The sequence below is a fragment of the Pelodiscus sinensis genome, chromosome 11 (genome assembly GCF_049634645.1).
Source record: "Pelodiscus sinensis isolate JC-2024 chromosome 11, ASM4963464v1, whole genome shotgun sequence".
NCBI classification, from domain to species: domain Eukaryota; kingdom Metazoa; phylum Chordata; order Testudines; family Trionychidae; genus Pelodiscus; species Pelodiscus sinensis.
Genome location: NC_134721.1, coordinates 383,773 through 407,360, shown reverse-complemented (window position 1 = coordinate 407,360; position 23,588 = coordinate 383,773). Strand labels below are relative to the sequence as shown.

At 49.1% G+C, this 23,588-nt stretch overlaps 3 protein-coding genes and 1 long non-coding RNA gene across 18 annotated transcripts in view; 1 reads left to right on the top strand and 3 right to left on the bottom strand.

The window, feature by feature from the left end:
* PXK (PX domain containing serine/threonine kinase like) overlaps window positions 1-430 on the bottom strand; it is a 49,985-nt gene extending 49,555 nt beyond the window's left edge. For 5 of the 12 annotated variants that reach the window (XR_012906413.1, XR_012906415.1, XR_012906416.1 and 2 more), the window contains exon 1: window positions 248-429. Coding sequence is in view for 6 of the 12 variants with exons in the window: in XM_075938405.1 (XP_075794520.1) it covers window positions 248-349 (102 nt within the window). In the remaining 6 variants the exon portion in view is untranslated. Of the gene's footprint in view, window positions 1-247 lie in introns of all 12 variants that reach the window. The other 7 variants (XM_075938404.1, XM_075938406.1, XM_075938407.1 and 4 more) reach the window with 3 other exon arrangements.
* A 676-nt stretch (window positions 431-1,106) lies between these two features.
* LOC142830893 (uncharacterized) overlaps window positions 1,107-23,588 on the top strand; it is a 66,027-nt gene continuing 43,545 nt past the window's right edge. For all 4 annotated transcript variants that reach the window (XR_012906420.1, XR_012906417.1, XR_012906418.1 and 1 more), the window contains exons 1-2: window positions 1,107-1,584; window positions 15,836-15,928. This is a non-coding gene — a long non-coding RNA (uncharacterized LOC142830893). The remainder of the gene's footprint in view (window positions 1,585-15,835; window positions 15,929-23,588) is intronic.
* Window positions 13,002-14,198, bottom strand: HTD2 (hydroxyacyl-thioester dehydratase type 2). The gene has a single exon (XM_025186456.2). The coding sequence runs from the start codon at window positions 14,196-14,198 to the stop codon at window positions 13,683-13,685; it is 516 nt and encodes a 171-aa protein (XP_025042241.2). The 3' UTR covers window positions 13,002-13,682.
* On the bottom strand, window positions 14,165-23,137 carry RPP14 (ribonuclease P/MRP subunit p14). The gene is made up of 5 exons (XM_075938420.1): window positions 22,540-23,137; window positions 20,758-20,842; window positions 20,088-20,164; window positions 15,391-15,469; window positions 14,165-14,302 (listed from the first exon to the last, which is right to left on the bottom strand). Exons 1-5 carry the CDS (start codon window positions 22,635-22,637, stop codon window positions 14,246-14,248), a joined length of 396 nt encoding a protein of 131 aa, XP_075794535.1. The 5' UTR covers window positions 22,638-23,137; the 3' UTR covers window positions 14,165-14,245.

The following is a 23,588-nucleotide window of genomic DNA, read 5'->3' as shown; positions in this document are numbered from 1 at the left end:
CAGGGTCAGCCCCCCCCTCCCCATACAGCCCCCCCTCCCCGCCAGGGTCAGCCCCCCCCTCCCCATACAGCCCCCCCTCCCCGCCAGGGTCAGCCCCCCCCCTCCCCATACAGCCCCCCCTCCCCGCCAGGGTCAGCCCCCCCCTCCCCATACAGCCCCCCCTCCCCGCCAGGGTCAGCCCCCCCCTCCCCATACAGCCCCCCCTCCCCGCCAGGGTCTGCCCCCCTCTCCCGCCCCGGGCGCTGACCGTGTGCGTGTGCAGGCTCTGGCTCGCCTCGATGACGGCTGCGAGCGGCGCCGTGTCGTCCAGCAGCACCTTGCCGGCCGGCGGCTTCTCCAGGAAGGCCATGCCGGGCCGGGCCTGCGCCGCGCTGTCAGCGCCCGCGCCGCCGAGCCCCTCGGAAACCCCGCCCCCCGGGAAACCCCGCCCCGAGCCCCGCCTCGCCCCTCGGAAACCCCGCCCCGCGCCCCGCCCCCTCAGGAAACCCCGCCTCGAGCCCCGCCCCCCGGGAAACCCCGCCCCGAGCCCCGCCTCGCCCCTCGGAAACCCCGCCCCGCGCCCCGCCCCCTCAGGAAACCCCGCCTCGAGCCCCGCCCCCCGGGAAACCCCGCCCCGAGCCCCGCCTCGCCCCTCGGAAACCCCGCCCCGAGCCCCGCCCCCTCAGGAAACCCCGCCCCGAGCCCCGCCTCGCCCCTCGGAAACCCCGCCCCGAGCCCCGCCCCCTCAGGAAACCCCGCCCCGAGCCCCGCCTCGCCCCTCGGAAACCCCGCCCCGCACCCCGCCCCTCGGGAAACCCCGCCCCGCGCCCCGCCCCGCCCCTCGGGAAACCCCGCCCCGCGCCCCGCCCCCTCAGGAAACCCCGCCCCGCGCCCCTCGGGAAACCCCGCGCCCCGCCCCGCCCGAGCCCCGCCCCGCACCTGCCGAGCGGGGAGCGCTCCCCTCAGGCCGCCCCCCCCCCCGTCAGAGCCCCGGGGCCCACGCAGGCCCCCCTCCCCCGTCAGCGCCCCGGGGCCCACACAGGCCCCCCCCCCCGTCAGCGCCCCGGGCCCACACAGGCCCCCCCCCCCGTCAGCGCCCCGGGCCCACACATGCCCCCCCCCCACCCCCGTCTCCAGGAGCCCAGGCCGGGCTGGCCCCTCACATGACAGCCGGACGTGCTGCAGGCAGGTGGGGCTGCGTGGGCCTGCTCTCCCCCCACACTGGTCCCATGGGCAGAGACTCCCTCCTGTCTGCCGCCTTGGTTACCCCTCCGCCAGGCTGCCTGTGCTCCCATCCCCCCAGCCCCTGGACCTGCCCAGCACAGCCAGCTAGTGCAAGAGAGGAGCCCTCTGAGCCTGTAGGGTCAGCTCTGAAGAGTCCAGGAGACTGGAAAAGGGCAAATCTAGCGCCCATCGGTAAAAAGGGAAATAACAACCCAGGGAACTACAGACCAGTCAGCTTAACTTCTGTGCCAGAAAAGAAAATAGAGCAAATAATCAAGAAACCCATCTGCAAGTATCTGGAATAAGGTGATAAGTAACAGCCAGCATGGATTTATCAAGAACAGATCACATCAAACCAAGTCGATAGCTTTCTTTGACAAGGTAACAAGCCTTCTGGATAAGGGGGAAGAGGTGGACATGGTATACCTAGACCAGCGGTTCCCAACCTTTTGGGGCTGCCAGGCTCCCGGGGGCGAGGGCACACATGTGCCGGGTGGCAGGGCACAAGAATAGCTCAGGCCGGCCCTGGTCACTAGGCGGGTGCACAGAAATGCCCTGGCGGGCGCCATGGTACCCACAAACACAGTGTTGGGGACCACTAACCTACACCTTAGTAAAGCATTTGATACAGTCTCATGTGACCGTATCAATAAACTAGGGAACTACAACCTAGATGGGGTTATTATAAAGTGGGTGCACAACTGGCTGAATAACTGGTCTCAGAGAGTAGTTATCAATGGTTTACAGTCATGCTAGAAGGGCATAACAAGTGGGGTTGTGCAGGAATCTATTTTGGAACCGGTTCTGTTCAATATTTTCATCAATGATTTAGTTAATGGCATAGAGTACGGTTATTAAGTTTGCAGATGATACCAAGCTGGGAGGGGTTGCAACTGCTTTGGAGGACAGGGTCATAATTCAAAATGATTTGGACAAACTAGAGAAATGGTCTGAGATGAATAGGATGAAGTTAAATGAGGACAACTGCAAAGTAATTAGGAAGAAACAATGTGTTTCACGCATACAAATAGAGAAGTGACTGTCTAGGAAGGAGTACTACAGAGAGGGATGGGGGGGGAGGGTGTCGTAGTGGACTGCAAGCTAAATATGAGTCAATAGTGTGACACTGTTGCAAAATAAGTGAACATCATTCTGGGATGTATTAAGAGGAGTGTTGTAAGCAAGTAGTCACCATCATGGTATTACTTGAAATAGCACTGCTCCCGTTCTATTTTTTCACTTCCAACTTGACCCCAGCAATGGTCCCATCTCTTTCTGCTATTTATTACCAGTGTTCCCTGTAAGGCCGTGGTCACCAACAGGTCGATCACGATTGTCTGGTCGATCACAAGGCCTCGATCAGTCGATCGTGAAGCGTCCTGCCCGGCCCCCTCCCATTTCCGCCCCACCCCCGAGAAGCCCCACTACCTACCTCAAGTGAAAATGGAGGTAGTGTCGGCTCCCCGGGGATGAACAGAAGTCCTGTAGCTTAGCGCCACTTCCGGTGATTTCGGAAGTGCGCTAGCTGCTCTGCCGGGTGCACTGTGGGAGGGAGCATTGGCTCCGGAGAAGGAGCACAGCGTCTTCCTTGCCCCGCACAGGAGGGGTGAGTCAGCCCCAGGGCAGGTGCGCACAGGTCTTCCCGGGGCGGGGAGAATCCTGGGAGGAGGCAGATGCAGGGGACTCTCTGCCTCCACTGGTCCCCCACTCCCGTCCCCACTCCCCCATTCCCACTCACCACGGCCCAGTTCCCTCTCCCCAGCCACAGAACTCTGTCCCCACTCCCCTGTCCTCAGCTACAGAACTGTCCCCATTCCCATCCCCACTCTCTGAACTCTGTCCTCATTCCCCTGTCTCGGGCCACAGAACTCTGTCCCCACTGGCAGCCTGTCCTCTGCCGCAGCACCCACTAGCACCATTCCCCAGTACTATGTCCCCTATTCCCACCAACACAGTGGGATGTGACTTCTTACTTAGGAATGCTGGGGGTGCAGCAGTACTGCCTTGCTTGGAGCAGTTGCCAGCATGTGTACAAGGATTACAGTTTTGTTCAATGGCTTTCAGCACCCCAACAACCCCCCCCAACTTCGCCCATCATATCAAATGGACACAGAACTGCACACCAAAGAGGTAGAAGGAAAAGGACTTAATGTGAAAAGGAGAATTGGAGAGTTGGGGGTGCCTTTAGGCCTTTGAAAATCTCCAGGGTTATCTAGAAAAGGCCTGATCCTGAGAGGTCCTGAGCACACTTGACACCTCCTCACTGAGTGTTAATGAGACTCAGCAACTGGCTGTGTTAGGCCCTGTGTAATAATAGAAAAGAAACCAAAGGAAGCACCTCAAACTGAGAAAAAGAAACTGAAAGTCATGTGCAGTCAGTTCTGGTTCTGTGCCAGAAGTGACTGAAGCTAAACCCAGTGCATCCAGACAAAGCAGCTTCAACATTTTTTTTTCTGGGAGATGACACTGAATACAAAAAAGGCCTCCTCCATTCCTACCTGCCTGCATCCCAACCCCTACCATTTTAAGAAGCTAGATTACAGCCCTGGCTTGTTTGCTGAACTTTTGTTTACCTTTGCATTACAATGCGGGCCAGCTTTGTGAGGATAAAACACCATTCACTTCACAATAGGAGACGATCTGGAAAGTCAATATTTTAGAATATCTGACCATCATGGGGCTTTTGCTAAACTGCCTGGGGAATAGCAGTTTAAACAAAGAACAGTGAAAAACAAAGAACACTTTGTGAGGTGAGTGGTAGCTCCCAATTCCTGTATTTCCCAGGAGGTTGGAGATGCTATGCAAGGCATTGATAGGGGTAATGGGCAGAGATAGAGGACTTTTGGCCCTCAAACTAAACAAGATTCACCAGCTGATATGAAGGAATGGTCCTTTTGCTCCTGACTCTCTCCATTGCTCCATGCTGGTGGGCAATTTTAAAAGGTTCATGGCAGCCTCTCTCTACATGCTGGCAAAAACTCAATGGAGGCTAGAATGATTCAGGCTTTGCATACACTTCTAAAATGAAAGAGCTGCCATGGCAGCCAAGGCCAGCCGTACCGATACACAATCTATACAGCTGCTTGAGATTTCATGGTTCCCTAGCAGCTGTATGCTGCCTATCGGCTCTGATGACCGGGCTATCGGCTCTGATGATCGGGTGGTCCACCCGTCCACCCATGGGTTCAGAGCCAGCTCCTGGTGCCAGCCCCATCCCAGCTGGCCCCCTGTGGACTGTGCCAGCTGCTGCTCACCAGGCAGTGACAAGCAGCGTGAGCCTGTGGACCAGAGGCTTCAGAAGGAGCAGCGGGCAGCTACGCTGCCGTCCAGAGCAGAAGGGGTAACTTCTGCTTCTCTCTGGCTGGCAGCCACCCGCTGCTCTTCATGAGTCCTCCAACCTGCAGGCTGATGCCACTTGTTGCCACTTGCACCTCCCACCTGAGGCTTCAGGTGAGCCTCCCTGCCCGGCAGTGCTTTGCACCCCTTAGCTTCACCCCAGCCCCCGCAAGCCCCAGTCATGCAAGAGGGGTGCAGCCAGGTGCTGGGCTGCGTAGGGCACCAGCATTGCTAGGGACTGCCCTGGTGGCAGCATTATGAAGTGAAAATAAGGCCCTGGCCCAGCCCTTGGGAGAGAGCTGTCCCAGTGCAATACATAAAGCACCTGCACGAGGGGAGAAGCTAACAGCACTGGGAGCATGTTTGCACTGGCGCTTTACTGCTCCGGAACTTGCTGCACCTGCGGTGGGGTGTTTTTTCATGTGCCTGAACCAGAATGTGGCAGCACAGGAAAGTGGGAGTAGGGTTGCCAGATGGTTTCAACAAAAATACCGGACACACTTGACATTACATCACAATCGACATTCCATATGATTTAGAAAATACCCGACATTTATATTTTCTCAGTTCTATTTTCTCAATTTGTTTCCTGAACAGAAAGCTCAAATACTGTCCTGTCTGGTTCAAAACCGGACACCTGGCAACCCTAAGTGGGAGTGCAGACTTAACCTCAGGCTCAGCTATTCTTTACTCCCCAAAAGCCAAATCTATTTGCAGCACTGCTTAGCACCACTAGCAATCACCAAAGGCCTGGGGGATCTGGCCCCAAAGGCACATTTCAGTCAGCGGGGGATGAGCAAATAGTGTTTAGCAATATAAATTAATCTAGATTTGCCCCAACTCTCTAAATGCCCCAATTCTCCACTGCTTTGCACCTTCCAAGTTACTGTACCCGCTATGAGGGAAGACAGAAAGAATTGGGCTTGTTTAGTTTGGAAAGGGGAAGACTGGGAACGGACATGATAGCAGTTTTCAAGTATCAAAAAGGGTGTCACAAGGAGGAAGGAGAGAAATTGTTCTCCTTGGTCTCTGAGGATAGGACAAGAATCAATGGGCTTAAATTGCAGCAAGGGAGGTTTAGGTTGGATATTAGGAAAAACTTCCTACCTGGCAGGGTGGGTAAACACTGGAATAAATTGCCTGGGGAGGTTGTAGAATCTCCATCACGGGAGATATTTAAGAGCAGGTTGAACAGACACCTGCCAGGGATGAGACAGTGCTTGATCCTGCCATGAGGGCAGGAGACGGGACTCAATGACCTCTCAAGGTCCCTTCCAGTTCTAGCGTTCTATGATTCTATGACATGGGTGTAAAAGGCAACCAAAACACTCTGGACAATAGGCAAGAAACAAGGCTGAAGGCAAACAGGCCCTTTATTGATACCTTTCCTAATCCACTGCCCTCCTGTTAGAACAAACAGATTCCATCTTTGAGTGTCATGTGTTTGTTTACAATCAGATTTTGTAACACCTCTTAATATCTTCAACCATCATCTCTAGACTCACCTGAGGTTGACTGTGATGAGCACTATATGCAAAGGGTTAAGGTAGTGAGGGGGTTTGCGACCTAGCCTATTGCAGCAATACCTATAGACATGATGAAGTCACTTGTGAAGAAATCCTGCTTATTAATCACACCGTGTGTATCAACATCCCTCTGAGCATAGCTGTGGGTTAAACTTACAGCAGTTGTCCTTTGCTATTGGTGTTTACTTGTCACTGAGATAGGTGAACTAATCCTGGCTAGGGGATAACCATAATGTTTACACACAGGCCCTTTGGACTCTTGGGAAGCTCTCACAAATTCACGCACAATAAACTGTGTGCATAAAGCAAATTTACCCATCAATGAAAATAAAACAGTATTCCCCAAAAGACCAATGCTTATTAATAAACATTGAAAGTCTTAGTAAATCTTCTCTAACTTGGGACTTCTTCAGTTATACAAACTGAACACTCGAGGGCAATATATTTTAAAGGAAAGTCTTTAAATTCCCATTCCCAAGTGCAGCATGCATAAATACATTACCTTTTCCATTGCAGGCATTTTCCAGTCAGCCAGATGAAGGATATTTAGAAGGACACCAGTATGCCTGCAATTTCCAAATGATTAATATGAATGCCATTAATCCACTGAGGGGAGAGTAAAGCCTTAAATCAAAATGGAAGTCAACTTCAGAGACCCAGTAGGACTAATAAGCTTATTCAACACTCTTTTACAGTAATAGAATATCACCTCTTAATATTCCATAGTTATAATACATGTGGTATGATACATGAAACGGGATCAGAGATTAAAATAGGAAAAAAACAAATTAAAAATTACTTAGGTTAGATGTCTTCAAGTAATCAGGATCTGATGAAATACATCCGAGAATACTCAAGGAGCTGACTGAGGAGATATGAGCCATTAACTATTATCTTTGAAAAGTCATGGAACATGGAACAGAATCCACAAGACTGGAAAGGGGCAAATACAGTGCCAATATATTAAAAGGGAAATAAGGATAATCTAGGAAATTATAGACCACTCAGCCTATCTTCACTACATGGAAAGGTAAATAAAGCAAATAATTAAAGAATCCATTTGCAAACATCTAGAACAGTGGTTCTCAAACTTTTGGGCCCACAGCCCACCCTGCTCAATGCAGAACTTTCTGCAGACCACCAGTCAACAACCCATGACAAAATGGGTGCAGGCGGGGCTGGGGATATGGCCGGGAGGGAGGTTGCATGCAGGAGTAGAGAGGGGAGAAAGGTCTGGGTGAAAGGGAGGGTGCAAGAGCAGAGTGGAAATTTGAGATGTCGGCAGGAGGTGGCAGTGAGAGGGCTGGGGGTGCAGGGTATGTATATGAAGGGGATGGGAGGCACTTACCTGGTTCTGTATCTCCCACCACTCCCCGCTACTCCCATTGGCCATGATTCTGGCCAATGGGAGCAGTGGGGAAAGCCTCCAGACAAGCTGTTTTCTGTGCTGCTGTTCCCACAGTGGGAGCTTCTTCCTTCCCTCTGCAAAACTGGTTGGAAAAACAATCGGGGCTCGTCTACACTGGCCCCTTTTCCGGAAGGGGCATGTTAATTTCACCTATCGTAGTAGGGAAATCCGCGGGGGATTTAAATATCCCCCGCGGCATTTAAATAAAAATGTCCGCCGCTTTTTTCCGGCTTTTAAAAAAGCCGGAAAAGAGCATCTACACTGGCCCCGATCCTCCGGAAAAAGCGCCCTTTTCCGGAGGCTCTTATTCCTACTTCAAGGAATAGAGGAATAAGAGCCTCCGGAAAAGGGTGCTTTTTCCGGAGGATCGGGGCCAGTGTAGACGCTCTTTTCCGGCTTTTTTAAAAGCCGGAAAAAAGCGGCGGACATTTTTATTTAAATGCCGCGGGGGATATTTAAATCCCCCGCGGATTTCCCTACTACGATAGGTGAAATTAACATGCCCCTTCCGGAAAAGGGGCCAGTGTAGACGTAGCCTCGCAGAGTAGTTATCAATGGTTCACAGTCATGCTGAAAGGGCATAAAGAGTGAGGTCCCGCAAGGATCAGTTCTGGGTCTGGTCAATATTTTCAACGATTTAGATATTGGCACAGAGAGTATCCTTATAAAGTGTGTGGACAATACCAAGCTGGGAGGGGTTGCAAGTGATTTGGAGGATAGGATTAAAATTCAAAATTATCTGGACAAACTGGAGAAATGGTCTGAGTAAATAGGTTGAAGTTCAACAAGAACAAATGCGAAGTATTCTGTTTAGGAAGGAACAATCAGTTACACACATACAAAGTAGAAAATGACTGCCTAGGAAGGAGCACGGCAGAAAGGGATGTGGGAGTCATAGTGGACCACAAGCTAAATATGAGTCAGTGTGACACTGTTGCAAAATAAGTGAAAATCACTCGGGGATGCATTAGCTGGAGTGTTGTAAGCAAGCCATGAGTCGTTTCTTCTGCTCTACTCTGCACTGATTAGGCCTCAGCTAGAGTACTGTGTCTAGTTCTGAGCACTATATTACAGGAAATACGTGAATAAACTGGAGAAAGTCCAAAGAAGAGCAACAAAAATTAGTAAAGGTCTAGAACACATAATCTGTGAGGCCTGATTGAAAAATACTGGGTTGGTTTGTCTGTAAAAGATAATTTTGAGATGAGATGTGGTAACAGTTTAAGTATCTAAAAAGTTGTTTAAGGAGGAGGAAGAAAACTTGTTCTGCATAACCTCTGAGCACAGGACTAGAAGCAATGGGCTTAAATTGCAGTAAGAGAGGTTTCGGTTGGACATTAGGAAAAACTTCCTAACTCTCAGTGTGGTTAAACACTGGAACAAGTTGCCTAAAGGAGGTTGTGGAATCCCCATCACTGGAGATATTTAAGAGCAGGTTAGACAAACACCTATCAGGAATAGTTTATATAATATTTAGTCCTATTATGAGTGCAGGGGACTGGAATAGATGACCTCTCAAGGTCCCTTCCAGTTCTGCGCTTCTATGTTAGTGGACCTTTCTCTATTTATACTAAAGGTGGAACACAGTAGGTAGGAAATTTATTTTGTGTATTTTCAAAGCTCTGTGCATATTTACTGTGCAATATAAATAATATTTTGTAGTTCTATGGCTAATTTCATTTACCAACAAACAAAATAATGTTTTTCAGGCAATATGCTCTTCTTTCCTTTTCATTATTTTTATCATGACTAACAATTTCTGAAAGTAGAAAGATTTGCTGACAGCACCTCATTATATTCTTACATAAGCTGGAAAATGAATCAGACTTCTAAAGTCTTTGAGCTTTTAATTAGAAAAAACCCATATATTGCTCCAATAGTGATGAAAAATACCATAAAACGGTGAACCTCAGATCACCTACAAGAGTAGTATATACAAACTTTTCACCTAGTTTAGTTTTTAACACCACTGAAATGTTTCCAGTAATTAAAGACAAAAGTTGAGGTAACAAGAATTCAAAAGGTCCATTACTATTAAAACAGGTAATGCACTTCTTTGGGGCGTTTTTTTTTCTGAATGGGTGAGGGTGCTAAGGGAATGTAGAGCCAGAAGCAGGAAAGAATAATATAATTATTCAACCTCTCGTATTTTCAGAGTGCCACAGTAAATTCAGTCATATGCACCTAGTCAGGCCAAGACCTATGTCCCACTTGAGTCCCACATAAGTCCTTAAAAACAAGGCTTAGATATGCACAGATCTTGTTCTGTTTCACTGCACAGGAATGAATTTCACAGTTCTAGCATGAGTGTGATGAGCATATAGAATATTACCCATTTATGTGAGACATAAGATGATAAAATGGTATTTGTCAGGAATACATCAATTTGCTATGGTATGAACACTGATTAAGGGAACACAAGCTTTCTGGAATGTCATTGAATTATATGGAAGTTTAATAATTATTCTCTTACAGTGTCATAAGAAAATTAAGAGTATTTGCACATTGAGCAATCATAAGTTATAGTCTCAATGTCAGAGAAAAACAGGCTACTTTTTTTTAAACAGAAGACTTTATACAGCTACTCCATAAAGAATGAAATAGCGAATTTGAATTCAAATTAGCCATCCATTGTTTAGGTAGAATTTTTCTCCAGAAGTTTGTCTGCCAAAGGAACATCCTTGAAATAACACAGGACCCTCCACTGTACAGATCTTTTGCAGAACATAGCCTTTTGTGTGAAGTCTGTCTGAATTATGGAAAATTCTTTTTGGGAAGATCAAAATCCTTGATAGATCAAGCCTCTTTCTGGGGCTACCACCAGAATTATTTTAGTGTCATGTCAGATGACGCAGCAAGGAAAGCAGTGCTTTCTCTCTATGCTCCTGTTGGAATTTTTTAAGGTGTCCTCATGTGTACCATAATTAAGCTGGATCTTCATTTACTTTTAAAGGCCTTGGAGCTCTGGTGGTATTTCTTTCCAGCAACCCCATAACATGTTGAATTTTTAATCTGCACTTGTTTTCCAGAGCTTAATCTATGTCTACACTACAGAGATAATATTGGTTTAGCTTCCAAGAGAGGAATGCAAATGCAGACACCCAAAATTGCAAATGAAGCGTGGATTTGAATTTCCCGCGCTTTTTTTGCATAATCGCGTTATGGCGCTATTGTGGAATATTGCTTTTTCGAGAAAAAACAGGGTTATTTCGAGATAAAACCCTTCCTTTGAAAGAACCCTATCTTGAAATAACCCTGTTTTTTACTTGAAATAGTGCTATTCCGCAATAGCGCCATAACGCGATTATGCAAATGAAGCATGGGAAGTTCAAATCCGCGCTTCATTTGCAATTTCGGGTGTCTGCATTTGCATTCCTCTCTCGGAAGAGGAATGAAATGTAGACATACCCATTGTGAAGATGTCTTAAGTGAAGATGCAGCCTATACCAACTGAAGGTTTTTTTTCCAGGTGCTTAGGAACACCATCTCTCTGAACCGTCAGGAACATCAGCAGCAAAAGTGTTCTTCTGTCAACATAGTATATTTACACTCAGAGGTCGGTTGGCATAACTGCGTATCAAGGATGTGGTTTTTTTTCCACACCCCAAGTGCTGTGGCTGCTTTGAATTGACAAATAAGTAGACCAATCCTAGGACACACGGCTAATTTATATGACAAACAAGTAAATCTTAGGCTACACTTACAAGTTGGCTGTGTCTAGACTGGCCAGTTTTAACGGAAAATCAGCCGCTTTTCCGGAAAAACTTGCCAGCTGTCTACACTGGCCACTTGAATTTCTGCAAAAGCACTGACTTCCTACTGTAAGAAATCAGTGCTTTTTGCGGAAATACTATGCTGCTCCCGTTCGGGCAAAAGTCCCTTTTGCGCAAAACTTTTGCACAAAAGAGCCAGTGTAAACAGCTGAGATTTGTTTTGCGCAAAAAAGCCCCGATGGCGAAAATGGCGATCAGGGCTTTTTTGCAGAAAAGCGTGTCTAGATTGGCCACGGCCACTTTTCCGCAAAAAGTGCTTTTGCGGAAAAGCATCCGTGCCAACGTAGATGCTCTTTTCCGAAAATGCTTTTAACTGAAAACTTTTCCGTTAAAAGCATTTCCGGAAAAATCATGCCAGTCTAGACGTAGTTTTCAAGGTCACTATTGCTGACAGCCTCATTTTTAAAGTTTTTTCTCCACAACAGAGAGGGTGAGCTGTGACTGTTGTCAGTGCCTACAGACTCCCTTAAGCTCTGAAGCAAGACCTCCATGACAAAGCGAGTTGGAGGAGCTGAATGTGATAATCTCATCAGTTACTAGCTTCAATATCAACATTATCAGCTACAATTTTATTTTAAGCACTCTCAGGATATGCTTATGAGAGCCAGGCACACAAGCTGCAGGTTATTAAAAGGATATGATGCAAAACACCACAGATGTAGATTAAAAATTATTGCTTGGATGGCGCACACAGGAAGATCTACCAGCTGGTTGATGAGCCCTATTTTCTTTTTAATTTAATTAAGTCTCTTGTTTCCAAACAGATCACCAGAGATGACAATCTGCCAGAAGACAAAAATAAAAGTGTGTTATAAAGAAGTTTAAACAAGTCTGAGCTATCACAGAATAATCAGCCATGTTTAGAGGCAGAGATTTGACTACTTTATACTATGAATTCAGTGGCAAGAGTTACAGCCAGGAATAGATCTGCTTTTTCACTAGCTCCTGAATAGTGAAGAAGGCTTCCTTCTGGTGACTCTGCTTCCTGCCATTTTATTTTTAGTTGCATCAACAAGAGGTGATGCTGAGTTCTGGTGAAAGTAAAGAAACTAAACAGACTATACGTGCCCTCCAATTAACACACTTTTATTTTACTTCATTTTATCTTATGAAGTCACTGACTGTGCAGCTCTCTCTCACTTTTACCTTGTTCACAATGTTGTCTCTAGAGTGCAGTTGAAAAAGTCTTGGCTGCCTTTAAAAACTTTTAAGAGAGCCAGATATACACTTGGGCTGTGTCTACACTGATGCGATCTCACGCAAAAGCAGCCGCTCTTGCGTGCAAAAACTTGCTGCCTGTCTACACTAGCCGCGTGTTCTTGCGCAAGTAAACTGACATTCTAATGTATAAAATCAGGGCTTCTTGCACGAGAACTCTGATGCTCCCACTCAGGAAGAAGCCCTTTTGTACAAGAGTTCTTCCAGAAGAGGCCAGTGTCAAACTAGACTCTCTTTTCTGAAAATGATTTTAGCGGAAAACTTTTCCATTAAAAGCATTTCCAGAAAATCATGCCATCTAGATGTAGGCACCATGTTTAGCCATGTTATGTTTGTAAAGTTCCCTCATTTAGTTTTAGGAGATCCTATATTTGAGATGGATTACATTACATTTAGTTTGTAGTTTAGCACTTCTAGGATATTATCTAAGACCTAAATACAAACCATTTTTTATTGTATGGGACAATGACAGCCTTAATTTTCATTTAAGTGGACAATGCATTAATTTGTGAAAAACAAGAGCTACCACACTAAAAGCAATGTTTGAATAACTGGCTGTATTCACATAGCTTTTCATTCTTTTAAATCAGGGGAGAGGAGGCGAGGTGCATGTGTCAACATGAATCAAATGTTGCTTGCTTTATTCACCCACATAGTCCCTTAGACTTCAATTCCCTGAATTCATACAAGTAAGGGGTGGGAGAGATTTGGCCCTTTGCCACATCTAGAACCTCAAACTAAGTAAGTAACATATTAGACACGTGAAAAGTAGCACATACTGTGTGATGGTAACAAGAAACCAAGAGAATACTATATTAATCTATCGTTGATACTTATCTTGGCTCCATTTTTGCTAGTCAGGTGACAGGAATTTCTGTGACCAACTCCAGAACATTATGTGAGGTAAATATTCCTTTTAAAAGGTTCCAGTAAACAGTGATGTTTATTTTGGTGACAGTTAAGCTAGGGAACAGAATAGGCTTGGTTGCACATCATGGTAATAGATCTAAGATAAGTATGGATCATATTCATCTGGGTGTCTTTCCACGCCATCAAAAGTGAGGTTTGACATCTCTCCCCCACAAAGCCCAGTAGCACTTAACAGCAAACTGTGTCCTTGAAAGTGTTTTTACAGGCACTCTTACCAAGGTTTGAGGTACCATACATGTAAAACCTCTACATATTTCTGAACTTTTTATAGAACAAAGCACCATGAAGTCATGAGGGCTGATCTTGTGACACCATGACTTTCACTATCCCTTCCATAACAATCTTTTCACTTTCCCTAACAGAACAGGATACTGAGATGTATGCAATAGATCTCTTCAGTCTTTTCACTTCTGCTACAGCTAAGACTTCTTCTCCAATGTACAAGGGAGCTGGAAAGTGAATTTCCTGAGAAATAAACACACAACCAGGGCCAGGCATTTTAGTACCTAAAACTGCAGAAATAAGTCCATTGATCAAAACTCCATGTACAATTGTTCTCCCAAACCTAGTTCTCTTTGCATAGTCTTCATTCAAATGCAGTGGGTTTGTGTCTCCAGTTAAGTCAGCAAAACTAGCAACATCCTTCTGTGTGAAGGCTTTAGTAAGTTCAGCCTTGTCTCCAACTTGTATGTGTAAACACTGAAGAGAGGGAAATCTAAGCAATGCACTGGTCATGTCTGGTTTTGTCAGGGTGATTCTTCTTAAATTCCCACTAAAATTTCTAGGTCTGAGTGGTGCCAACATCTTCAACAACTTTTGCTTCTTACAGTCCAACCATGTCTCCCGTGTATTCAATCCAATATGAGTTCTCTACTGTTCCCAGATAACGCAAGGAGAAATGGAGAGGTCTGGGGGAGGAAGAAAGATGAAGCATTAGGAAAAGTGTATCACACCATACACTTCTGTATGTTTCCAGCAGGAAAGATTAAAAAGACCCACAGCAACTAAATTTCCCCCATTTAAAGTAAAATTAGAGCAACTTCAGCAAGGGCTGTTAAAAGTAATTTACTGAAGTACCCATGTAAAAGCTAAAAATCTTAGCAGTTACTATTACACGCACTGCGAGCTTTGTAGTACAAGGCTTAAGGAAGCTTTATACTGCAGAGCCCACAGTGAAGCTACCCCAGGGGTAAGGGCTGGTGGCCCTGCTCCTGGGGAAGAAGCTTCACTGCTTCAGAGCAGCAGCCTCCTCCAGAGCAGGGCAGAGTTTAACTGATAAGCATCAGCTTAGCAGTTAGCCAGTTCAACTCTAACATCCCAACTTAAATCAACCATGTTAAGGCACTTGGAGGCCCACTCCAGCTCCCAGACTCAAGTTACTGCAAGTTACGTGGCAGAACGAACAAACATGTCGTGACACATATGTGACATGTCAGAAGGAACAAGCATTGGGCTCTGGAGTTCACATGCAATGGGGCTTCAAGGGGGATCAGCTGAGCAACAGTGGGAAAAAAAACCACCTTTGTACCCAGATGAGGGCCATGGACAAACTGCCATGGAAATGAGTTTCCTCCAGAACTGGGCAATGAGAGCAGACCTGACCTCACTGTAGTAGATATGTAAAGTGATGAACTTAGATGGGAGAGTCTAGTTTTACAAGATGAGATCTATGGGAACCCCAAAAGGAAAGATGATTCACAGCATCTTCCTCATGGACAATCCTAGATATGACAAGAGATTGTTGCAAGCACTAGGCAGTGTGAAGAGAGACTGTGCCATGACAATTTATGTGGACTAAATTTCAGTAATAAGACAGATTCGATCACTCACCAATCTCTGCCACATTTGCCCTTACCGTTATTTAACGCTGAAAACTGATCAGTGCATACACAAGTAAGCCATTCTCTAGTAAGAGGTTCTGTGTACTTGAGTAGGTGGAGTAATCCTAAAAAAAAGTAACATTCACGGGCAGGTCCCTGAGTTCCCCAGCCCTTACCTGTATCACTCTGAAAGCACACTTCCTGTTCTGGTAGGAGCCCAGCAGTGTTAGAGCACTCCATAGCTTGACAAGGCCACTAAATAATGACAACATTAAATAGATTAGGATTCCCCCGCCTCAAAGGTTTTCCTGCTCTTTATATAGCGATACACTACGAATCAGAAAGAAGAATGAATTCCCAAATGGATTTAACAGCTGATATTTTCATCAGTGAGTGCTGGTGGCAAGTTGACTTGTGACAATTATTCTTCAGTGTAGTTTGTTTTATCTATGGTATGAGGTATTTAATACAATTCAGGCTTTTGGGTTTTGCCCTTGTCAAACCCTTTTTGGGGCCCCTTCTTGAATCTCCCCCACCGTGCCTTTAATCTTTCTCTTCCTCACTCCCAATAGTTTCCATTCATCTTCAGTACCCTCAACTGCTCTTTACCTCTTCACACAGGAAGGGACAACAGACAGATGTTTCCATACTGCACCAGCCTGTTCGTTTTGTTTTAAGATATGAACCCTTTATGTATCCACACTGATCGTCTTGGTGAGTACATGTCAAATTTGATCAGTTTAAGTTAAAAGATGTTTTAGTCTTTAACCTCCAGCCCTGCATACTCCAACTAGACAAGTTAAGCTGGGTCCTTTCTAGGTCATGCCTGATCACCTGGACCCAATTTTGCCAACACTACTGCCTTCAACTGGTGCCTTCAGCAGGTGTAACTGATTGGCCCTGGAACCAGTTCTGTCCATGTCCAAGTAAAAGTAGTCAATTCACGCTAACCTGTATTGGGTCTGTAGCAATGTTCCCTCTAATCTTTTCCACTTGTTTGTCGAATACATTTTTATGCACACTGAGGCATGTGTGAATGTGCACCACCAGTAAAAAAAACCTAGCTGAGAGAGCTCTGCTAATCAGCTGAGACACACCTGAATCTCTCCTGAGAAAGGTGTATGATTGCACAGCTTACAGGGAACACTAGTCTGCAGATGCAACTAGTACTGCTTACTTTTGTAACTAAATGCTGCAGATAGGACTACATGCAAGAAAAAGAAATGTCAAGTAGTTCTGAGATTACACATGCTAGTCACTATTTAGACTACAGTGTTACTTTAATTATTCTGGGCGAGTCACATTTTTAAGGTCACCAAGTCAGAAAACTAAAAACCCACAAATGTCAATGGAAATGTGGCATGTTTGAGGTGGTTTCTTAAGTCTGCTTTTTATTGATCTTTTGATTCCTAGCATTTTAATATTTCTCTTAGAACTAAATGATTACTTCCAAGTTAGTTACTGCTTTATACCCAAAAGTTTCCAAGTGCTTTATAAAGCTGCTCACTTTTCCTCAATTTATAGAAAACGACACCATTACAGAGCCATTAAGTAATTTACTCAGGGTCACGGAGAAAGCCACAGAGCAGAGAAACTTTTAATGTCCTTGCTTGAACTTCTAGAATTTAAATTATGCAGGCCATACAGTATTATATGTTGAAAGATAACAGGGATATAGACTGCTCTAAAAGGCCAGTTACTTAAAAAAGGTATTTTGCATAACTTTTAAAAGAGAGAAATCATGTATTTTTGCTCCCTTCTTAATCATCTTCCACAGCAAATGCCAGGCCGCATTTCAGCCTGCCTTCTCTAACATGTAGCAGAGGGTACATTCAAAAATCCAAAACAAAAGACATACGGCGTACACTACACACATAATTATCCCAGAGAGGATGAGAGAGAGAGAATAAACCATGACATCTAATGCGCTCCTGAGCGGCACTCTGATACCAGCGTGAGAAGGGCAATACAAAAATACAGTACAGAATATCTGGGTGCCAATAAAGCTGTGTGTCTCCTCATCCAGACTCCTAAGCAGCCACTTGATTCAGTGTGAAAAAGCTGCCTCCTTCAGCAGGGTTTTCTCTTATCAGTGAAGAATGAAGCTTCTACTAGCCCCAGACCAGTTGCTTCATAGATCTCTCTTGAAATTCAAGTACAGTTAGAAAAAAATATACTCATGAGTGATCACTAAGTAGTATTCACATACACCCCAGCAACGCACAAGAATTATAGGACTGGAAAGGCCCTTGAGAGGCCAGCTAGTCCAGCTCCTGGCAAGGTACTTTTTCATAGCAGGAAAAAAACATCATCCAAGATCATCCCTAACAGGTGTATGTCTAACCTGCTCTTAATCTCCAATAATGAACATTCCACAACCTCTTTGGGCAATTAATTCCAGTGCTTAGACACCTGGACGGGACATTGTAATGTCTAATCAAAATCTCCCTTGTTTAAACCCATTACTTCTTGTCTCACTCTCAGACTCTGTCTACACAGCATCATTTTTGTGGAAGAGGAAATGCAAATGAAGCGCTCATTAGCATTTCTCATGCTCTCATTTGCATATTCTCTTCTGATCCTTTTTGCAGAAGAGGTTTTTGTGGAAGAAAAAAATGCAGTGTAGACAGGGCCATTTTGCAAAAAAACCCTTTTGTCTGAGAACTCTTATTCCCTATCTATACTGCGGTTTTTCCGCAAAAAGGATCGGAAGAGAATATGCAAATGAGAGCATGATAAATGCTAATCAGCACTTCATTTGCATTTCCTCTTCCACAAAAACCTGACAGTGTAGACCAGCAGTTCCCAACCTTTTCCAGATGGGGATTTGACAATTCAGGAAGATTTGGTAATCCAGGGCAATTCAAAAAAAATGTGTGAATGGCTCCTTAAGAGCCACCTGGCAACCCTTTTGAAATGTAATGGCAACCTGTATTTGTGTCCCAACCCATAGGTTGGGAAACCCCGGTGTAGACAGAGCCTCAGAAGTTAAGAACAATTTTTCTTCTTCCTCCTTGTAACCATTTTTAGGTGAGGGGCAGGGGACCTCAGTACCAGGGGCCTGGATCCAGGTCCCTGAGACTCAGCCCCCTTCCCTCAAGCATTAGGGAGCCTGCGCTGGCACTTCAGCCTTCCCACTGTCCCAGTGGGGCTGACGCACATAAAATCTACTAGCCTAGGCCCCGGTGTGCAAGGGAGTGTCTTTCTTCTTCTCAATCAGGGGCCATGTCACGTCACGTCAGTGAGGAGTTTGGGGTTTTTCTTTTTTTTTTGGTTTCTCACTTGTGTGCAGTCCCCGACTGATTTTTCTGTGGGTCAGCAGCTCCCAACCCAAAAAAGGTTCCCCACCCATTTCAGGTACTTGAAAACAATTATGTTCCCCCTCAGTCTTCTCCAGACTAAGCAAACTCAATTTTTTCAACCTTGCCTCACAAGTCATGTTTTTCTAGACGTTTAATCATTTTTGTTACTCCTCTCTGGACTTTTCCCAATTTCTCCAAATGTGGTGCCCAGAACTGGACAATATTCCAACTGAGGCCTAATCAACATGGAGTAGAGTGGAAGAGTTACACTTATGATCCATAGTGATAGAAATGTAGCCGTAAAAAAAAAAAAAAAACAGGACTATGTAACACTTTAAAGACTAACAAGATGGTTTATTAGGTGATGAGCTTTTGTGGGCCAGACCCACTTCCTCAGATCAAATAGTGGAAGAAAATTGGTCTGGGGTACTCCTTCCTACACAAGTCATTTTCAGTCTTGAATGCGTGCCACTGATTGTTCCTTCCTAAGTGTCTAAAAACTCTGTAAATGTACTCTCCCTGGCGTCATCTAAATCAGATGAAGATAATGAACAAGAACTGGACCCATAACTAATCTCTCTGAAACTCCACTCCACATGTCCTTCCATCTCATTTCCCTAGATTGTTTATGATTCTCCCCATCCACAAGGCTTGTTATCTTATCAAAGAATGCAACAGACAAACAGGTTTAGTAAATATAACCCATGAGGAAAGCTTAAAAACCCTATGCATGTTTAGTCTTGGGAAAAGAAGACTGAGGAGTGACTTGATAATAATCAAGTATGTTAAGGCCTGTTATAGAGGCTGTGTCTAGCCTACACCTCTCTGTTGACAGAAGGATGCAAATCAAGCACGTCAAAGTTGCTAATGAAGCAGGGATTTAAATATCCTGTGCTTCATTAGAATAAACATGGCCACTTTTTTTCAAAATGGAGCTTACAGGATCTGTTGAAAAAGGGTTTATTTTTCGACAGATCCGTGTCTAGACTGCCGTTTTTTCCAAAAAAGCTCCATTTTGAAAAAAGCGGCGGCTATGTTTATGCTAATGAAGCACAGTATATTTAAACCCCTGCTTCATTAGCAACTTCAATGTGCTTGATTTGCATCCTTCTGTCGACAGAGGGATGCAGTCTAGACGTAGCCAAAGAGGACAGTGATCAATTGTTCTCCCTGTTCACTGAAGGCAGTAGTAGTCATGGTTCAAGAGAGGTTTAGGTTGTTATTAAACAAAAATTTCTAATAAGAAGGGTATTTAAGCCCTGGAACGGACTTCCAAGGGAGGTTGTGGACTCTCCACTACATGAGGTTTTTAAGAATGAGAACACGCAGCTATCCGAGATGGTGTTGGTTTACTTGGTCCCACCTCAATACAAGGGCTTGACTTGAAGACTTCCCAAGGCCTCTTCCATCCCTGCAGGTCTATGAAATCACCCCTATTGTTTTTGTCCTTATTTGGTCAGGAAACTGTCAGAAGTTGTATAAATAATTGTTAATTTGAAAATAAGTAGCTTACATCTTACTTTTTCATGTTTGTACTTGGCAAGGTACTGGATATGCAATCAGTGTCTTACCTGCTAGGAACTCTTAGTATTGCAGAGAAGGTCTTTTCCTCATATGTTAAGACATCAACAGGCAAGGCTGCACCAACCTATGCACAAACAGGGCACTACTGTTAAATGAGCCTTAGTCACTGCTTTTACATCAGTTTATGAATGTCTGAGTTCCAGGTTCTCCAACAGAAATTATTAGAACAACATTGTAATGTCCAGCTTTTATAGAGCCCTTTTCATTCAAAGATCTCAAAGCACTTTACAAAGCATCATTATCACAATTTTATAGCCGGCAAAACTCAAGCAATAAGGGGATATGACTTGCTGCACCAGCAAATCAGTGGCGAGACCAAGAATAAATCCTAGGACCCCAAGCCCCAGTCCAATGAGCTATATTTTCTGCTTGCCTGCGTCTCCTGCTAAAATTAAGAAACAACAACTAGTCCTGCAGCACCTTGGAAACTAACAACAAATGTAGCGAGTATCATGAGCGGCTGTGGGCACCCACGAAATGCATCGTATCACCTGCATTTGTCGTCAGTCCCAAGGTGCTGCAGGCCCCCGTGTGGTGAGCCGCAGACGGCCAGGCCCCCCGAGAGCGGCTGGCATTGCCTGAGCCCGGTGACTCGCCGAAAGGAAGCCCAGGCCTGTGTGCGCACTGCCGGGAGCAGCCCGAAGGGCGGGGCCTCACCTCGCCGTGCAGCTCCCGCAGCGCCGACAGGACGAGCTGCTTGAAGGGCGCGGCGCTCAGCGCGACTCCGCTCTCGGGGCCGTCCCTGCAAAGCAGCGCGGGGCGTTACCACGGGCTACGGAAAACGCGCGCCAGCCACGTGACCGGGCGTGTCACGTGTCTCGGAGTCCGCTAAAACACCGTCCGACCCCCGCCATTGGGGCTCCGTTCCGCCGCCAGACGGACGCGCCCGCTGGCCAATCGCCAGCTGCGGTTTCTCGGAAGGGCGGGCTACTGACGCTGCGGCCCAATGGGCGGCGCCTCGGACCGACTTGGCAGCGAAGCGGATTGTAGTCGCAGACGGGGCCTGTGCTACAGCTACGCTCTGCGCATGCGCAGCCTGAAGCCCCGCTAGGCGCTTCGCGCTCTTTCGATTTCCTGCAGGTGCGGAAGCGGCCGGCGCCCGCGGGGCCCTAGCGCCGACCTCTCCCTCCCCCACCGCTGCCCGCGGGGCCCTAGCGCCGGCCTCTCCCTCCCCCCCCGCTGCCCGCGGGGCCCTAGCGCCGACCTCTCCCTCCCCCCCCCGCTGCCCGCGGGGCCCTAGCGCCGGCCTCTCCCTCCCCCCCCCGCTGCCCGCGGGGCCCTAGCGCCGGCCTCTCCCTCCCCCCCCCGCTGCCCGCGGGGCCCTAGCGCCGGCCTCTCCCTCCCCCCCCGCTGCCCGCGGGGCCCTAGCGCCGGCCTCTCCCTCCCCCCTCGCTGCCCGCGGGGCCCTAGCGCCGGCCTCTCCCTCCCCCCCCCCCGCTGCCCGCGGGGCCCTAGCGCCGGCCTCTCCCTCCCCCCCCCGCTGCCCGCGGGGCCCTAGCGCCGACCTCTCCCTCCCCCCCCCGCTGCCCGCGGGGCCCTAGCGCCGGCCTCTCCCTCCCCCCCCCCGCTGCCCGCGGGGCCCTAGCGCCGGCCTCTCCCTCCCCCCCCGCTGCCCGCGGGGCCCTAGCGCCGGCCTCTCCCTCCCCCCCCCGCTGCCCGCGGGGCCCTAGCGCCGGCCTCTCCCTCCCCCCCCCCCCCGCTGCCCGCGGGGCCCTAGCGCCGGCCTCTCCCTCCCCCCCCGCTGCCCGCGGGGCCCTAGCGCCGGCCTCTCCCTCCCCCCCCGCTGCCCGCGGGGCCCTAGCGCCGACCTCTCCCTCCCCCCCCCGCTGCCCGCGGGGCCCTAGCGCCGACCTCTCCCTTCCCCCCGCTGCCCGCGGGGCCCTAGCGCCGGCCTCTCCCTCCCCCCCCCCCCCCGCTGCCCGCGGGGCCCTAGCGCCGGCCTCTCCCTCCCCCCCCCCCCCGCTGCCCGCGGGGCCCTAGCGCCGACCTCTCCCTCCCCCCCCCCGCTGCCCGCGGGGCCCTAGCGCCGACCTCTCCCTCCCCCCCCCGCTGCCCGCGGGGCCCTAGCGCCGACCTCTCCCTTCCCCCCGCTGCCCGCGGGGCCCTAGCGCCGGCCTCTCCCTCCCCCCCCCCCCCCGCTGCCCGCGGGGCCCTAGCGCCGGCCTCTCCCTCCCCCCCCCCCCCGCTGCCCGCGGGGCCCTAGCGCCGACCTCTCCCTCCCCCCCCCCGCTGCCCGCGGGGCCCTAGCGCCGGCCTCTCCCTCCCCCCCCCCGCTGCCCGCGGGGCCCTAGCGCCGGCCTCTCCCTCCCCCCCCCCCCCCGCTGCCCGCGGGGCCCTAGCGCCGGCCTCTCCCTCCCCCCCGCTGCCCGCGGGGCCCAGCGCCGCCCGGCTGTCTTCGTAGCCTTTGGCAGGTGGGCGCGGCCCGTGGGCGGTACTTACAGGCGGACCCGCAGGTAGTGGTGCGGCGACGCGCTGCGCAGCACGATCCGCTCGAAGGCGGCAGGCTGGGGCCCGCGCCCCTCCCCCGCCCCCGCCATCTCGTGCCCAGCTCCCCCGCCGGCCCGCGAGCGCAGCGCTGGGGGGGAGGGAGCGTCACGGGCACGCGCCGCACTCGAACAGGCGCGGCCCAGCCAATCAGCGAGCAGCTCCTCCTTTTCCAGGCCAACGGCGCGCGCTGGGCAGCGGCTCCGGAAGTGCGCGTGCGCGATGCTCCACAGATGAAAGTGCGGGGCTCCCTGCCCCAAGCTCGCGTTGCCATGGGGACGTGGCGCGCGGGGGCCCGGGCCTAGCTCGCAGTTTGCCCCTCGCTGCGCGGTCACTTCGCCTCAGCCTGCGCGAGTGGGGCCCAGCCCGGGGCTAGGGCCCGGCCTCCCGGCGCTCGGGTGACTAGAGGGGCCGCGGACATGCTCCTCCCGGATGGCAGCGGGGCCGTTAGCGGCTTGCCCGGCGGCGAGAGCCCGTAGCCCGGCGCAGGGGAACCGCCGTTACTGGTACAGCCGGGGGCTGGGTCTTTTCTTAGCGGAGCCTGATGGAGGCTGCACGATCCCAGCGGGTGAGGGGGGGGCCCTGCGTTGCGCAGCCAGGCCGCATGACTTGAGTGAGTAACCTGACTTCTCCCTTGTCACAGTGCAGGGCTGGGCGCTGAGGGAACGCCCGGGAGCACGAGGGGGGGGGAGGGGTTACCCCGCACCACGGAGCCCATTGACAGGACTGATCTAACGCAGGTTCGGGCTACAGCATTGACCCGCTGCTGACTCAAGTGAATCAGCATCAGCAGCTGTGTCAAACCACAGGCAACTTGAACACTGCGAGCATTAAGCTCCATGACTTTCATCCTACATTGACACAAAGCCAGCTCTGGGCTGTGGCTCAGTCTCTGATTGTGAAGGATCCCATCCCATACAGTAACAAAGGTTAGGTTCTGTGCATGGTAGCAGTCTGGTACCATTGACCGTTTCTCCATACTTTAGCACTGCCAATATCACCCA